This window comes from Amblyomma americanum, chromosome 2, assembly GCF_052857255.1.
Source record: "Amblyomma americanum isolate KBUSLIRL-KWMA chromosome 2, ASM5285725v1, whole genome shotgun sequence".
NCBI lineage: Eukaryota > Metazoa > Arthropoda > Arachnida > Ixodida > Ixodidae > Amblyomma > Amblyomma americanum.
This window is the reverse complement of record NC_135498.1, coordinates 76,082,228-76,100,167: the sequence shown is the minus strand read 5'-3', so window position 1 is coordinate 76,100,167 and position 17,940 is coordinate 76,082,228. Positions and strand designations below refer to the sequence as shown.

General features: G+C 46.3%; 1 protein-coding gene across 1 annotated transcript; it reads left to right on the top strand.

Moving 5' to 3' along the window:
• Positions 1-9,338: 9,338 nt before the first annotated feature.
• On the top strand, positions 9,339-17,404 carry LOC144118714 (solute carrier family 13 member 4-like). The gene is made up of 4 exons (XM_077651558.1): positions 9,339-9,485; positions 10,605-10,769; positions 15,194-15,331; positions 17,254-17,404. The coding sequence occupies exons 1-4, from the start codon at positions 9,369-9,371 to the stop codon at positions 17,329-17,331; spliced, it is 498 nt and encodes a 165-aa protein (XP_077507684.1). The 5' UTR covers positions 9,339-9,368; the 3' UTR covers positions 17,332-17,404.
• The last annotated feature ends 536 nt before the right edge of the window (positions 17,405-17,940 follow it).

The window sequence follows — 17,940 nt, the reverse complement described above, 5'->3', positions numbered from 1 at the left end:
GGGCGGGACGGCCTCTAAACGCCACCTGCCACGTGTCACATTATGCAGGGGGAGGCCTTGCCCAGGCGCCGGATGCCAGACAGTTTTCGCCGTTATGACCCTCCTAATGCTGTTGCATTAAAACCATTATGGAGTGAATGGCGATATAATCTATAGCCTCAGAGATCTGCGTTAAAAAGGTATCTTGACGTCATCGCAGTTCGCTTATGGAAACGGATGGTGGAGGCGGTACCTGCATTTCACTAGCTTGGTTTTTAGTGAAACTACCTTTCTTGTCATGGGAACTCAGTAATCTATCAATGCAGGCCAAGGTTCAGTTGCCCTCGGTGTTTTTTTTTTTACAAGCGCCACTGGCCAAGCTCAGCAGCACATAACTCTGATTAGTACTGCCAGCTGACTAGGTGGGCTAGCGGATTCTCACACTGACGAGCCGCCACGTAAACGACCCTCATGGACGTCGGTTTGGTTCCTGCAGGTCGTACGGTAGCGATGTGGAGCGGCCATTTCTTGAACACTGGGGGTCGGCTCGTTCCACCGGATCGGACTCTCCAGATGGAGGCGGTCGTCCTAAAAGCACCCGCGAACAGTTTAACCAACCTTTGCCGCATGCAAGACAAGGTAAGGGAGGCTGTCAGGTCTGCATGCAAGTACGACGCCAAAGGCAGGTTTGTGGCCGGGTACATACGTACCCGGACGCATGTTCAACGAAACAGTCAATACAGGAAAACTTCTATTTCGGCATGGTGTTTCATAATCCAAAAGACTTGGCAGCCGAGAGTTTACGGACGGGAAAGGTGGAGAAACACAAAACACTGCAGGCTATTCGATGTTCGCGCTTCTCAAGAAACATAGTCCGGACTTGGGTGTATAAAAACAGCACAGAACAATGTCTTGCCCCGATTCCTGGCCATGTGTCTTGAAAACGCAGATATACAAGAACTTGCTGAAAACTGCTGAGCTCAGTTTGAAACGAAATACATTGCGGCCATCTTTTTTTGTTTCTTCATGAAAGAGTGAAGCAGCGGGGGAATTTCTCGCTGTTAAGCCATACAAACCCCGTGTAGCTCGCTTCCGACCGAGGAGACACCAGCGCCTGCGAAAGGAGCTAGCTAAAAAAAAAAAATATTCATCGCGGCTCATTGGCACAACACTTGTTTATGTTTTTACTCCTCCCCTTTTCAGATGCATGCTTACACGCGCTTTCCAGAATGTGTAATGACCTGTTTCGGCAGCTACTTACGGCGCCGCACATAAAAATATGCATAACACCGAAGGCGCGAGGTGTGAGGCTTTGAGGTAATATTGTTTTCGTGTTTATTTTGCACTTTGCTTATAATTTGCACGTATTTTCAGATATTACAGTGACCGAGACAAGAACTGAACCCTGTGAAACGTAAGCAATTATCCTATGCCCCACGATTCAAAAGAACCGACCTTTTCTGGTCCATCACCTTCGAGGCGTAACGTGCAGTACGTCTACAAAGATAGGTTCACAGGGCCCTTCGTTTCCAGTTAAAACCGCTTGCTCGGTGTTGCTACGGATCACCTTGGAGCTAGCCACGTGAAGCATAGTTCTTTCAGTCTTACCGCATTACGTCTGCATCGCGTGTTGAGGGAAGAGTAATTCATTTGCCCTTACCGAATCGTTGCTGATATTTCCTCCCAACGTACTCCTCACGTGTAGCATGTACAAGCGGATCCAGAAGGTGCTTATAGTCGGCGTGGCCTACACCTCCATCGTGGCCGGCGAGTGCGGTCTCAAGAGCCAGGCCAGGGTTGTCATCGACGCCTACCATGCCTCGTACGTCAGTGCAGCCTCACAGATGGCGACACATGTTCCTTTTTAGCGTTACTCTTCGATGACACTCCATTTTTTTTTGCTTGGCGTTCAGTTTAGACTAGTGCACGCCGCAGCGTGGCCCGAAGTCGCAGCGGTATAGTGACGACTTCTTATGGAAGAGCTCTCCTAAGGTCATGCGACTTTTCTTGCTTATTCATTGACGTCAATGCCTTGCCATCCTTACAGACTGCGTACAATCCTGCCGAAAAGTTATTCGAGACTCTTTTTGAAGTGAACAAGTTGCGATACATTGCGTCTATTTGATAAACTATATATTTCAGGTCTACATCCCACCTCCCCCCTCCATGCATCCCCACTAAGAAGACGTACAGGCAAAGAATAGCTGCTATGAAGATGCAGGAACTTTTTGCCGATCGTTCACGACTCGTTCAATGAACAACAAAGGCCATATATGCTTCGAGGCGGGCTGTAATTCGCAACGCTCTTCCTCGACAACGGTACTCTAGGTCGCGAAAGAGTCCCTCTCTTCTTGAAGCAGCCAAGAAGACAGTCGAGCACGGTCATGATGCGTCCATCGCTGCGGGAACAGTGCCGGTTATAGTTAAAAACTTTCATGTCAACGAGGAAACCTGTTCATGAGGACCACTTTTCCATACATGCCTCAGACCTCTGGTGCAAATCCCCTCGGTGTTCCTGGAGCACTTGTCAGCGAGGCGAATGGCGTGACCTCTTAAGATGTTGGAACAAAGACAGAAAAAAAATGTGCGATTTGAAAGAAACTCTGAAATCAGGTGCATATAGGTGACGTTGAAAGGCCTAAATGTAACCCGAAGACGAAGATGCATTGTGGTGCAATACGACAAACTCGTGACCTGGATTGAGCGACATTGAGAGAAGCAATGTCGGTCAGGCACCAGTGCCGCTAATGAAGCCACCCGTCTGCAGGACGTGTAGCGTAGCAGCGCAGGATGCAGATGTCTGGCAATTCAGATAAACTGCGCGTAAAAGCGAGGATGGCGGAAAAGACACAAACCGCCTCCTTCTCCACACAGAAGCGTACAAGCGCACAAAGACACTCGGAGAGATTCTCATGCGAGTTTCTTGTTGTCTTCTGCTCGCCTGTAGGCAGAAGAAAGCCAGCCCGTTGAACGTGGTCGTCTTCGTGTCGTGCATGATCCCCGTCTCCCTGATCTCGATCCTGCTCTTCTTGGTCTTCATCTACCACTTCTACCTCAAGGACCTGTAAGTTGAGGGAAACAGATAGCGCCGAAACATGGGATTGTTGGTTCACGTTTCCAAGCTGTAGCGCGTCAAAAGACTAGGGAGGGTGCTTCTCGCTCACCGTCCCTTGTCTTTTGAAGCGCTACAGCTTGGAAACAGCTGGCTTGCCAGGGCTCATAAGGGGTCACTCACACTTATTTGTACACATGTGGACATCACCATGCGTGCTTGTGTCTTGATTACAGCAGCAATCGAAAAAGACTCTGCTTTCTTTCCAGGAACTGATTCACTCCAGCTAACTCAACAAAACCGTTCCTTTAGCTTTCCGGTGCGGGGCATATGCCCTAGCGGCGCACCGAGAAGAATGTGCCTCTCTAAAAAATATTTTCGCTAAGTTTCGCCATCTTCCGAGCAGAATTTTTAGCCACACTTTTACTGTCGTTCATTGCTCCTGCCACTTGCTTGCTACTTGAAAAACTTTCGCATGTCGATGCACTGTAAGGAAATGTGCGTTTGCAGGGACGTGGGCCACAGCCCGAAGTATCGCATGGCCATCCGCGAGATCACAAGGGAGAGATGGCAGCAAGAAGGCCGAATATCGTGAGTTGTGCTTCTGGAATGTCTCGTCACTTGTGAAATGGCAATGCCCGCGCGTTACAGCGAACAAGACCGTAATTCGAATCAGACTTAGTGTTGTAAATAAGCAAGGCGCAGTAGAATCTCTCGATATATACAAAGATGGATGTTCATCTATGAGTCGTCCTTCGTTGTTTTTCTTTTCGTTTTTCGAGTTGCTTTTAGATTTTCGAACTGCTCACCACCAACTGGCCTGATTGATAGTATTGAAAGATCTGTTAGACGTAATTGCTGACCTAGTTCCAAGTAATACCTCTACATTTACTACACCTATCTCTACTACCGCTTTTGCTACTTAGGCGGCTGTCATAAATCCCTATTTGGGCTATTCAGGTGGCGTCATATAACGACTGCAAAGCTACCATTGTACTCTATAAAGTAAACAATAAAATTTCAATATTATAGGGTGTTAGAACCTTGTGTCGAAAATGAATATGCAGAAATCCAAAGTAATTTTCAACAGTCTCGGGAGGGAACAGCAGTTTACAATTGGTAGCGAGGCGTTGGAAGGGGTAAGGGAATGCGTCTACTTAGGGCAGGTAGTGACCGCACATCCGGATCACGAGAGTTAAATAACTAGAAGGATAAGAATGGGGTGGAGCGCATTTGGCAGGTTCTCTCAGATAATGAAAGGCAGATTACCAATATTCCTCAAGAGAAAAGTATGTAACAGACGTATCTTACCGGTACTCACCTTTGATGCAGAAACATAGAGGCTAACGAAAAGGGTTCAGGTTAAGGACAACGCAGCGATCTATGGAAATAATAATGATATATGTAACTTTAAGAGCCCGGAGGTGGGCAGAATAGGTGAAGGAACAAACGTAGGTTAATGACACCCTAGTGGAAGTCAAGTGGAAGAAATGGGCTTGGGCAGGGCACGTAATGTGAAGGCAAGATAACGGATGGTCCTTAAGGGTAACGGAGTGAATTCCAAGAGAAGGCAAGTGTAGCAGCGGGAGGCGAAAAATCAGGCTGGCTGACGAGATTAAGAACTTTGCGGGCATACGGTGGGCGCAGCTGGCACACGACAGGGTTCATTGGAAAGATATTGGAGAGGTTTTTGTCCTGCAGTGGGCTTATTCAGTCTGATGATGATGATAACGTACGTCACGGGCGCCATTTTGTGGTCCAGGGTGCGGCTACAGTAGTGCTGGTCGAAGCAGAAAGCGATGATCTCATCAGACAGGCGCGCAGCCTTTCGCAGTGCTTCACGGACAACAAAATGGCGGCCGCTGTGACGTCCGTGAATACTCCCTATAATCAACACTGGCGCTTATATTGCGACTACTAATATTAATTACAGTGGTACTGATATTCGTATCAGATCAGATGCCCTCAAGTCATGCCACCCGTAAAGCGCAGCACAAAAAACTTGGAGGATACTCAAGCTTAGCCTTTAAATGTAGAACGTGATAGCGTTATCCGGCCGCCACCGCTTATCATCAGCCACTATTGGCAGCAGCACGCGGGGAGGGGTGTTGGTTCTGCGCGTGAGGGAGCAGCTGCGCAAGGCCTCCAGCGCTGGTGCTCCTGGGAATTTTCAGCACGAACGACAAGGTGGAGCCGACGACCCACAAAAGGGCCACTGCCACGCACTTGCTCAGTTTTCCTTCGTCTTCAAGCGCGCGGAGCCCCGCCGCGGTGGCTCAGTGGTTAGGGCGCTCGACTACTGATCCGGAGTTCCCGGGTTCGAACCCGACCACGGCGGCTGCGTTTTTATGGAGGAAAAACGCTAAGGCGCGCGTGTGCTGTGCGATGTCAGTGCACGTTAAAGATCCCCAGGTGGTCGAAATTATTCCGGAGCCCTCCACTACGGCACCTATTCTTCCTTTCTTTTTTAACTCCCTCCTTTATCCCTTCCCTTACGGCGCGGTTCAGGTGTCCAACGATATATGAGACAGATACTGCGCCATTTCCTTTCCCCCAAAACCAATTATCAAGCGCGCTGACTTGTCTGATCTTCCGGCCCAAGCGATAGGTGGAAGACGAGGCGGCAGGCAACCCAGTGTGCTCGGCGAGCGGAGAAGCAGCTTCTTGGGCGCTAGCGACTGAGAGAACTTCAGCACTTGCTCACACTTGGTGTATCACATTGTGACGTTGTGTGATCGCGTTAGCCTAAGCGTTCACGTTTTCCTCGACGGCGCTCCTTCGTACGGAATGAAATTCTAGAAAAGAATATTTCGATTGTTTGGTAACTTTGGTAAATGGAGTATTTTTTTTTGTTCACTGTGTCAGTTTTCTGCTTGGCACTCACCTGTTCCGGTGTTGTTGACATTTGCTGCGTCGGCAGAGCGTCCGCCCTTTATTTTGTGTGCCTTTGTTATCTGGCTTCAGCTGCACTGTTTTCGTCAGTAATCTTCGCAAATATGCCGGTCCTAGACCTTCCAATTCTCTTCCCACTGCCATGGGGAACCATGGTGCTCCCATAGGGCTGTAGCAAATGGTCCTGCACATCCAAGCTCGGTCAATCAATAAATCGACCGATCTGTCGATCAATCAATCAATCAATCAATCAATCAATCAATCAATCAATCAATCAATCAATCAATCAATCAATCAATCAATCAATCAATCAATCAATCAGCCAATCAATCAACCAATCAATCAATTGACGGTATATTGTAGTTGGACCAGCGAACATAGACTCTGGCCAAATAATTATGCCAATCAGCTATCACAGCATTGCAGATGATAGTCCGTATGCGCGTGATATAACGCTTGGCCGTATTCGCTGAACACATTATGGCTGCAGCCTGCGCTTCGCCGAAGGAACTCTACCACCTTACGTGAAAGGCTTCTTCCAGAGCGCCACCCGACGGCACTCTTAGCGTTAAAGAGCCGTCCTACGGCACTCCCTCTGTTCAATGCCGTCGTACGCAGTCATGTCACAAGTGCGGCTGCGTGTTCCCTGCAGCTTGTCGCGCCGTCGGCATGTTTACTCTCACGCTGTGCTATTGTTCTGAGGGCAAAGAACTTGCCTTGGGCCTTGTGTTATCAGTTAGAAGCGGACGTCGTATGCGCTTCCGACAGCTACACAACAACTGTGTAACAATGGCAAGTGCAGCAGAGCGGACACAGTGAAGCGGTATGAAATGAGGCTTTCACCTCTTACCATAGAGCTCCGATTATGACATGCCGTTGCTACTCTGTCCTCTGACGTTGCGCATGCTACATCGCTGTCAATTACACAACGGTATCGTGCTTCACGTCGGCAGTTCTGAGCCCTCCACACAGCTTCTGATCTTCCTACAAGCGAAGGGGGCTAGACTCATTGGCCCCTTAGCTTGACTTGTACTCCTTTAACGGAAACTTTACTCGTAAATTTACTACCACGTGGACGCCTAAACACAATAAAAGTGAAACATGCTGCAGTTGTGGCTTTTGAGGATTGCAGCCAACATTCTCCTTGTATTGCCGCCACGATGCGAGGTGTAATTGCACAGTTCAGAAGTTAGAGTGGAGGGGGGGGGGGGTTCAGATACTTTTGACTATGGTAGTACATCGGTTCAGCTTCCGGCCGTCACTTAAGGTGCGAAGTTCCTGAACATGAAGGGTGGTACATTGCTGCTATTTTTTAGTAACTTTTATTGTGCGCAGCCGAAAACAAGCTGCCACGAACTCTTCTCTGATTGCAAGTGAAAGTTATTAAAACAAGCTGCCGCGACCTCTTCCCTGGTTGCAAGTGAAAGCAATAGAATCGCACGAGCCAACCTGTCTCCTCCGCCTGATATACGTGCGTTCGATAACGCTGTGTAATTGAAGGAGTGTACGATGGGGGGCTAGTTGGTAATCCATGAACTAAGAACGAAACCACGCAAAGGACGATACACAGGGAAGAAGTAGACAGGACGAGCGCTCGTCCTGTCTACTTCTTCACTGTGTAATTCTTTCTGCAATCGGGGCAGCTCATCTGAATGCCACAAGGGGCGTGACAGTCAGCTAACCTCTTATCTTGATGCCTTTATTTTATACTGTAGTATAAAATGTGTGGCTCGTTTGGCTGAGACTAGGATTCTAGGCAAGAGTGCCGACAAGACTGCGCGTGTTAGCCTGGAAGCCTACTATATCAAGAAATATGCAGACACTTGCATCAGCACTCCATCGTTATCTCTTTTTGTAGCTGAAATAGACTTTTTGGAAGCAGCTAACGTTTGAGTGCTTGCTGGTATCCTTATTGATTGTCCGCTCTCCTCCTTTTTCACCTGTGTTGCTCGCCTTATTTAAGGCGTGCCTCCGCTCAATAAAATTCAGTTGTCAGTCAGCGCTCGTGTCGTGTCTTGTCCTTCTTGTGTGATATTGCTTGTTTTTGCGCTGCTCCGTTCCCTTGGTTAAAAAATGCACCAACTAGCCCAAATAGAAGTTTTACTGAAGTATAGGCGGCGTTGCGTATCACTCCGCTCTTCATCCTACTATAGATACTGGGTCATTTCTGTTGTATTCGGGCTTGTAGAAACACGGTCGGCATGCAACAAAAGTTTGGCTCTCTTTTGCATCTCGTGACCCGAGAATAATACACATACACTGATTGCATTCGGAGTGTTCCGCTCAGAACCACTGTGATGCGGCCAGTCCAGGATGTGTCTCAATGCTACGGTATTAGTTTATTGCAAGCTGGCGTAAAACAGCGCAGGTGGTTTGCTGTAACCGCAGGCGATATAATTAAGGTGCATGAGCATGAAGTTCGCTTGAGACAGGACTGATGAGTGTGCGATTGTTTATACATGGTCGTTATTGGCAACCATGCATGAAATAGCACTCGGCATATTTTATGTTGTAACAAAAATCCAGGGCAGAGGGACGAGCAGCAAGGAAACACCTTTGCGAATAGCTACACTGAACTGCGCACTTCACTGCTGCCGTCTGCTTTAACCGCGGTCTTCGCCTGGGGCAAAACAAGCCTTTCTTTTAAGGCGTTCAGAGCGTAGTGCCGTGAAATGCTCTTTAGCAAAGGGGTTTGCACTGACTGACTTGGAATTCTGCTCGGAATGCTTTGGTGAAAAAAGCGCCTGGTAGTAGAAGGTTTTTAAAGAAAAGCAGAAGTCTGTCTTTTTGCATACACAACTTCTTGCTGGTATTTTTGCAGGATTAAGGAAGTCATTGCCATCGTGTCGCTTGTTGTAATCGGCCTCTCACTTACGATGGAAGGTGACATAATCAACGGGTGAGTCAAGTTGGCATCCTCTTGATAACTGCACGCATACGTTAGTAATTGGTTGATGCAAGGTTTGCGGCAACTATGCGTCGATAACAAAGCCAAGTACATTTTAAAGTGGAAACTTTTTTCAACTTGCAGCTTAACGTACATTTTTTTATGGTAACATGAACACCTTTCATAGACCTTAAGCTTACTTTATTACATAGTGATTCACGGGGAAGGGGAGGGGGGCACGGAAAATCTAAGCAACAGTTATCTTTACGATTGAAAAGAGGAAATTTTAAAATCGGCGATTAATTTATTATTGGAAGTGTGATGTTGGCTGATGTTTACAAAGAGAGAGCGCCAGAACATTCGAACTCACTCATTCCTTGCTTCTTCCTTTTTTTAATTTCCTCGCCTTTAGCACGTCCTTTCAGTCAGGAACCCCACACGTGCATTAGTAAAGACTTTCTGCCACCGCTGAGTGTTGTTCTCGCACGCGCACGCAGGAGCGTTTCAACCACAGCGTCCTGCTTGTGCGCCCTGGCCCTGACGTTTCTCGTGCGCGACATGAGCATACCGATGATAACCGACGACGGTATCAGCTGGCGACTGGTGATGCGCTGCCTTCCCTGGGACCTGGTTCTGGTACGGCTTGGCGGAAGCGCCCTGCAGCTGGTGGCTGAGGTAGGCGCATGCACATTTTACGCCCTCGCTCAAGAGTCTATACAGTGCACAAAGTTTGCTTCTTAGCCGTGTAGTGGAGAGGCTGCGGACTGCCGAAGCTATAAATCTAGGCACAGGTTCATGACATCCTAGTGGAAATCCAGAAGAAGAAATGGGCTTGGGTAGGGCATGTAATGCGAAGGCAAGAGAAGTGCCAGTGAGGGTAACAGAGTGTATTCCAAGAGAAGGCAAGCATAGCAGGGGGCGGCAGAAAGTTAGGTGAGCGGATGAGACTAAGAAGTTTGCGGGCAGACGGTGGGCGCAGCTGGCGCAGTCAAGGTTGATTGGAGAGACATGGGAGAGGCCTTTGCCCTGCAGTGGGCGTAGTCAAGCTGATGATAAAGATGACAGGTTGAGAAGAACCCTCATCTTTACCTTTTAAGTGCTTCTGGGTCCTTAGGAGAGCCTAAAAGGTAAACCTTGTGGAGCTTGTAACCAAGCCATGAGGACCACGCCTTTACACAAAGTAGAAGGTGATTCAGAAACATATTTGCGCGTTTTTTAAAAAATACCCATGACTGTCAGGTGTATGCTGCCCTCGAAAGAGCAATCACTAAGAACAGTCGGTACTTTGTGTTTGAAGTCTTTATTGCTCGGGAAAGACATGATAGGAACGGAGAGGTACACGGCTGCATGCGCAGGACGGAGCGGTACTGTTTATTTTTGACCTTGAACTGGGTGCTCGCATAAGTAATGAATGCGTATCCTAAAATGTTTGTCTTGTTAGTAGCGCTATGTCTTGTGCATATCTATCGTTTATCTGCGTTCTTCTGTTGTCTTCCAGAAGCGCTAAATATTTCAACAGCACTGCTTTTACTGGATGTATGTTGGGCTTGACGGTTTATGATAACAAGTTAGCAATCACAGTCATATGATCAAACGGGCGAATATTTTTAGTGATTTTATTTTTTTATGTTGCTCTCCATATTGGCGATCACAGACTTGAACCCCATCGAGTAGGTCTCCAGTTTACAGTACTTACAAAAGTGTGAAGAGGTCTGCCATATAAGACTGTAGGCAAGTAAATGCAATGAAGGTTGGATTAACCATGGTGCTATATAGAATGAGTGCCACGCGCAGCGTTCCAGTGCGTCGACGTGGGTGCTGACTGGGCTGCTGTCTAACATGGGTCCCCACGTGCACCCGGCTTGGTGCTTGGTGGCGCTGATGGCTGTGACTGCGCTGGTCTCTGAGCTGGACACCACTGCCGTCAGCTGGCGCAACGTCGACATAATGACCCGCCTGGTGAGTAAATGGTTGGGCAGGGTGTAACTAACCGCATGCTGTTTACAGCGAAGAATACAGGTAGTCCTTGCCATAGATGTACTCCCAGAATGATAAATTGGCTGCTTAGAGTGCTCATTGTGTTCAAACGAACGAGATGAGCTGAAGGCGCTGTACTGCCGCCTTCGGAAGCTGTAGTGCCGCATTCCACGGTCACGAAACATGCCTGATTGGGAACGAGTACCGTATTTTAGGCATTGGGTAAGCCGCCTGTGTCGGCAGACGGTCATACAAATACTCTGGGTTGAAACACAGTGCGGTCCACCAAGCTTCCTTTCGACCTCATCAGTCAGAATAATGGAATTGAATCAGTAAGCACGACAGAAAGGGATATCCGGGACGGCGAGACAAGCATCTACCTTTAGGCTCGACGTATGCGCGTGACATTTGTGGATTCATCTACCCATGCGTTACTTCCGGAGAAAACAGTCCCCTCGGATTGCTCAAGAAACAGATTATTACGCCAAGGTAGTGCTATTTGTACGTGGGGAAATGGGATGCGGAGAGGAGGAGTGAGTCTCTTGTCCGTCTCATACTGTACAGAACGGTTCACACCCTCGGTAATCAGCTACAGCCCACAGGCGCAACAATTTCCCCTTAATATAGCGAAGCCTAGCTTCACCTAATAGGGACACATAGCCAAGGTATTCAACTGCGCAGGTGGAAACAGATATATTACCATACCTATGGCCATCCCTCAACCTGTAAGACTGTGAGACTCCATACCTTAGTATGTTCGGCTCAGAGAACACATGAAAGCCTTGGAATCACATCGCCTCTGTCAGGCTTTCATGCATTGCAAGTTATGCAAGTAGGCTGACCCTCTCTGTGTCCTCATGATTGAGGCCTTACATTGCAAAACCAGGAGATGATTGCATTAGTAACCCCTAGCTGGTTCTTACCAGTGCTGAAATTGCTTTCTTTATGGATAGCACCGGAATTTGTGCTGGGTTCCATTTTTATTTTTGTTTTTGTGCATGGGGGTTCATGTCTAAAAAAAAATACTGGAGGCGAGTAGCGTTTTTCCAACGTCGCCCTCTTCTCGTGTGCGTGTCAAGCTTTGTGCTTTGCCCAGTGTATATATATCCTTACTGATTTGCCCAATTATTGACATTAATTCATTTTATAGACCTACAGGCAGGGACAATGACGCATTATCGCACTAAACGACCTCTTTGAGGAGGCTGCTGCCCTGCTATAATGGACGCACGGCTCGCCCATGACAGCCAGACCATCCATTTCGCTTTAGCCCCACGCCTCTGTGCTTCGTCCGACATAATCCATTACAGAGCACCGGACAGCTTACCGAAAACAAATTAGCGGGCACTGGGAAGCGATATCCTGGACCATACGCCACCAGCGCGAATGCAAAATTTATGTCATGGCCATTAATTAATCATGCTTAAGCATTCTATACGAGGTACCTCGCCCCATACACGCCAGTCTGCCACGATGAAGTACTGCCAATTTACGCAAGTGTTTCTGGAGCCGCCTTTGCACCCATGGCGCAAGCATCGCTTTCATTGTGCAGCTGCGAATGTGGTGTAGCCGAGTATGCTCGTGCAGCAACTACGAGTTCACATCGCTTTTAGCTTTTCCAGGAATTTGGCGTTTAGTTTTAGCCAGGATGAAAAAATAAACGGTCAGCGAGGGGTTGAAACAAGTCCTATGCCCTATACCAGGTGCCACGTTTAAGAGGTCCTGAAATAAAGAAAAGGCTTTTTCAGTTATAAGGGCGCTTTTTTCTGTATATTCTCTTAGTCTCTTATTTACTGAGAGGCATGTACCCCCCTGCCTCCTATAAGTAATATCCACATCAGTTTTTTAGAATTTCGAAAACGCAGTCGCCCTGGACACTGTAGCCCAACAAATTTCGTTTATTTCGACGAGTTACGTGCATTGGAGAGGCTGCTTTCCCTGCAAGCTTCTCAAAAGCACGTGCCTTTTGGCGCGATTAAGCCAGAATTTATTGGGCCGCAGCGCGGAGGGTGACTGCATATTCGAAATTCGAGAAACTGATGTGGATATTACTTAAGGTGGGTTACATGCCTCTCAATAAATAGGGAGACTAACGGTAGTAATTAAAAGTTAACCACTAAATATTAGTTAATCGGCCTATTAGTTAGCACGTATTAGCTGTATTCTGGTACGCCACACCGCTGACAATGGTATCCCAATAAAAAAACGGTCCTCTTACTCAAATAGCCTATTTTTAAAAATCGCGGAAGATCCTGGGTTAAACACCTGGTAGAGTGGTACTAGTATAGACGTCTTTTTCTGGCTGCTGTTTAGGTCAAGTAAAGAAAGAAAACTCCCAGGGCGTGAACCACTGACTTCAGCGAAAAGTCACCTATCGCATCAAGCACAAGTCAGTTAAATAATGAAGCATAAGTTTCTGCGCAAAAATTCAAGACTACCAAATTAACGATATTTGTCTCTCGGCCTTCTTGTCTCTACCATGTAAATTTCCTGCATAGATTCATCTGCCGAACACAAATTTTTTAAACCGGTGATCATTAAACTGCATCCAAAACAAATATAAATGCGTCGAAAGTAACTGCAGAGATGCAGTAAATATGAATACTTCTCACAACCGTTGCTCATACTACACTTTCTGAAACGATGTGTAAGACATTTTCTGACCGCCTCAGGGAATGCCTTACACAAGTTGCACATAGCAAGGAGGTACCATGTCGACTGGCCACAATTTGACAAGTACTGTTTCTCATAAAGTTTTATAGGCGCCACCACTAATCTACCCCGATTGACGGTGTCCATGTCTGCAGAACTGATGGATATAATAAGGCCTTAAACCTACAATGAGGGCAAACGTGGCATTTCATATGTTCCCTTAATAGCCGTTTCTATGCAAACGTATTGCTTCTCTGTTCCACCTAATACATGATACGAATTAATTATAATCATTATAAGATGCCCAAGTACAGCTTTCTAGGTTCTTGTTCTCGGTTCTTTCTTGGATATCACATTTAATTGCGACGAAACTGCAGAATATCGTTAACTGCTGTGGTAAACATACTGATGTGAATAGTCGAATGTTCAGATGCGTAACAACATCTACATTTTAAAGTCCGTACTGCGCTCGCACTGAGTAGGGATTGCCATAAAAAAACGAATTGGGAGCATTTTTGACATTGAATAGCAAAAAACTACAGGCTTCCCAAGGGGGATCTGTGGACATACTGATTATTATGGTGCAGTCTCGCGATATGCGAAAACCAGCATTCTTAAAAACTGCCCATTGACAAACGTGCTGGTCCACAATTTCAGTGTCTGATAAAATGATACACACTGATTGTATGTTTTGGTAGTCAATGGCTCGTGTGATCATTTGCAAAAGTGGAGATGTCAGTAGATAAAATCCGGAAAGGCGGTAAACAGCTTCTAGCACTGAACAATATTGACCCAGGCAAAAAATATAGTATAATTCGCAGGTGTTGACTTGCACAGTTGATGCTTACTGGGTGTAAACCTAAGCAAAGGTGTTTCGAAGGAACGGTTTGGTAAATCACCGCATGGCGCCGTTCTCTCCCGAAAAAAAAGCCCAGCAGAGGCCAAAGGATGTTGCAGGGATGCGACAGATGTGTAAAGTACCGGGCCGAAGGAGATATATTTCTTATCGTAATTTCAGAAAACTCCTTAGCCCGCTCTGCTTCTGAATCGGAACCAGCGCACTATGTGATTTGCAAACGGTTATATCATTCTCGAAATAAACGGCACCAGGGATTTTTTCATAACGGAATTTTTTAGAGCGAAAACTCTACTTCACGACCAAAGCTGCAACAGCCGTTTCATCGCCGAAGCCTGACCTTGAATTGACCTTGAAAGCTTAAATAAATAAATAAATAAATAAATAAATAAATAAATAAATAAATAAATAAATAAATAAATAAATAAATAAATAAATAAAGCAAACATCGCTGCGACTGGCTTTCGAACCCGCGGCGGCGCGAACAGATTAGCTTCGCTGGCCACTGCACCAGATCACTATGCTATTGCCGCAGCCCATCACACCTGTTGTTGTTGTTGTTTTCCTCATCGTGTTTGCAACACACTCTCGCGATGTGCATTGCGCGTGGTTGTCTTCATCAACCAATACTACTATCGAACTTATCTCGTCGCCAGATGTGCTAACGACCCAGCAAAGCAAGATTATGTGCCAACAAGGATATAAACACACTTGCGAACGTCGATTCGGTCTAATTACGTTAAAACCCTACCACTCTTTTACACAGCAGCAGAGTTTCAATAGCTCGAAGGTGGCGATTGTTTAAGTGTGAGTGTCTTTACGGCGATCGAGGCTCTCCCTCGGCCGAGGTGTTTACGAGGAATGCGAGGAGCTGATCCAACGACGCAACACGACGCAGGCGGAGCGCTTCCAGATGAACCAGCTGTACTTCGCGCTGCCCGTGGCGATGCAGTCCCGCTGCGTGCTGCTGCTGCCGTACACGAACACACCGCTCATCTTCCTACACCTGTACGGCAACGTGCGCGGCGCAGAACTGGTGAGCGCCTTCCTCCGTCTTCCCGCGCTTCTGCGCAGACTAGCGCCGTAACATGTGAGGGACTGATAACTTTCGATCAACAGAAAAAATACTGTAGGCGGCTTTTACTTCAGTTAATGCGCAATGAGGTGACAGCGTACGTGTGTCAGTCCTCGCACACGCAACTTTTAAGGCGTAAGCCTTTCTTGGCCCATGAGTGGCGTGGACGGAAGTTTGTGGACGGAAGTTGTCCGCATTGACTGTCAGTCATAAGTTGTACGGTAAATAAAACAAACGTAAAAGTAGATTAGGCAACAGTTAATAAGCAACATATATATAATGGAATAAAAAGAAACAGCAACAAAAAATAATAAAACATAAAAATATTAAATAATTAAAATTAAAAAAAAATTAGAAGTGAAACGAACGAAAAATAAAATAAAATAAAACAATAGAAATTAAAGGAAATAAAATTAAAAATGAAGGGAGAAAGAGAGGACAGGGAAAGGCTTTCGCATTACCGCTATTAAGAAGACGTAAGTGCAATCTTGTAACATTTGTCAGGCCCTTCAAAACACCGCGTTTCTCAAGACAGGGGCTGCTACGTCAGAGCGCATGCGTGAGATTGGTGGCATCACAAGTGAAGTGACGTCACGTGTCGGTGACGTCATTTTTTCTTTGCGCTGGCAATCGACGCTCTCTCATCGTTGGAAAATGTTGCTTTTTCTGACATCGCTGCAAAAAAAAAAAAAAACTTTTCAGCCAGCCTCCACCCCCCACCTTTATTCTTTTTTTTCATACCCCTTTTTCGTTTTCCCATTTTTTCTTTCTTTTCCCTCTTTTCCTTTCTTCTGATTTTATTATTGACACTCGTCTTCATTCTTTTATGTTATAGTTGGATAAAGCCCGTTGTGCCATCCGGTGGTGCAGGCAGGGCACTTTTATTTTTCTTTCTTTTTTATAAGCCCTTTCTAACGTATGTAACACTCGGACGCACTGCGAGAAGAAAATTACGGGCAGGAAGCCGCTGTCGGACATCGTCGAATGCCGGCTTCCATCGCTTCCTCTCAGGATTAGTGCGACGGTTATTGTGCAAATTTAGTTGTGCTTTTTGAACATGGAGTAACCGCCTGTCACCAGCTGCTAGCCAGTCGCAGGGGCTTGAGACGAAGAGAACGTGCTGCGAAACGTTAAAATATATGTTCGCATGTTGGTTATATCGCTGACAATAAATAATGAACTGATTTCGTTTCTTTTAAGAAAAGTTTTACCTTGTTAAGACTTTTCGCCCATAAAAAGCATGGTTAGGAAATCGCGCCCCTTTTACAATTTATGATATATTCTGTTCTTTGTCTTGCAATAACAAAAATACGGCGTCATGATCTTGCATGGGCACTATTGGACTAATGCGACAGTATCAACGGAATAGTGTTTGAGTCAACTCTGCCAGTCAAATAAGTCGTGATGAAACCGTGATCACTACACAAGACTGAAGAAAGTGAATTACTTTCCAGTCTGAGCCACTGTCATGCCAGTGAAGTCAAGGCTAGCGCCTCATAAGCTAATATACTGCTCGTGCTTAGTGAATCCTTTTTACAGCGAGAGCTGTTAAAGGCACGTTTCCAACTATTGCGGAGTTGGCATAAAATCGCGCCATGCTGATTGGCAAGCGTGCGGTGACGTCATGCATGCCGTTAATGGAACGCGCCGCGATACAGTGACGTGACTCTAATACAGTGACGTCATGAGTGAACACTCTCAAGGTCTGAACTCAGTGGCGTCAAGAATGACAGTGTAGTGACGTCACGCGCTCTCTCTCAGAGCGGACGAATAATAGGAAATAAATATTATATTTAGTACCGAAAACAGAGTTCGCTGAATATAGCGTTACGCAGTGACTACATTCCTGTGAGTTTTTTTAAACATTTTCTCGTTTTCCACAGCTCTGGCTCGGACTGCTGCTCAAGGTCTTCATCTGCGTGGCATTTGTGATAGCGGCCAACACTGTGTTGTTCGTCTAGCGACCAGCTTCTGAACACATTTCTACTTTCCGCTGACGAACATTCATATTCACATTGTTATGACGTACGCACAGCTTTTGTGCGCGCGCTGTTACTCCACCAGAAACAACGGAAACTACGAAAGAACATTCAACGACCCCTGACAGTGAGCTCTTGCTGCTTTACAAGGGAAAAGGCTGCAAGGAAAATGTTTTATTTTAGCTACACCGACGCTACGTTAGTGTATTACTGGTCTGGTAGCTCGATTACTTTTTTGAGTCGCGCTTAATGTCACGTGGTATTTTAGAATCGCGCCTCTAGTGCAGATTTATTCGGCAAGATGAAACGAGCAGTTGGGAATGTTTTAAACTTGCGGACATGCGGATGTTAGTTTTTTTACTTTGTAAGAGGTTCTGGAAGGGCAGGTCATGTGATGCATTGATGCAAGAGATGAAACAAGTGCTCAAAAGATCAGTATTTTTATAAGTTAAGTTTGAAGCCTGTTAATCTATGTGTATGTATACAGCAAGTGGGCCCACCGCAGGAAGACACCAGATGTGCACGTGTTATTTAACGCCTAGTTGACGTAGTATAAAATCTCACGTTTTAAACGAACGTTGTCGCAGTTCT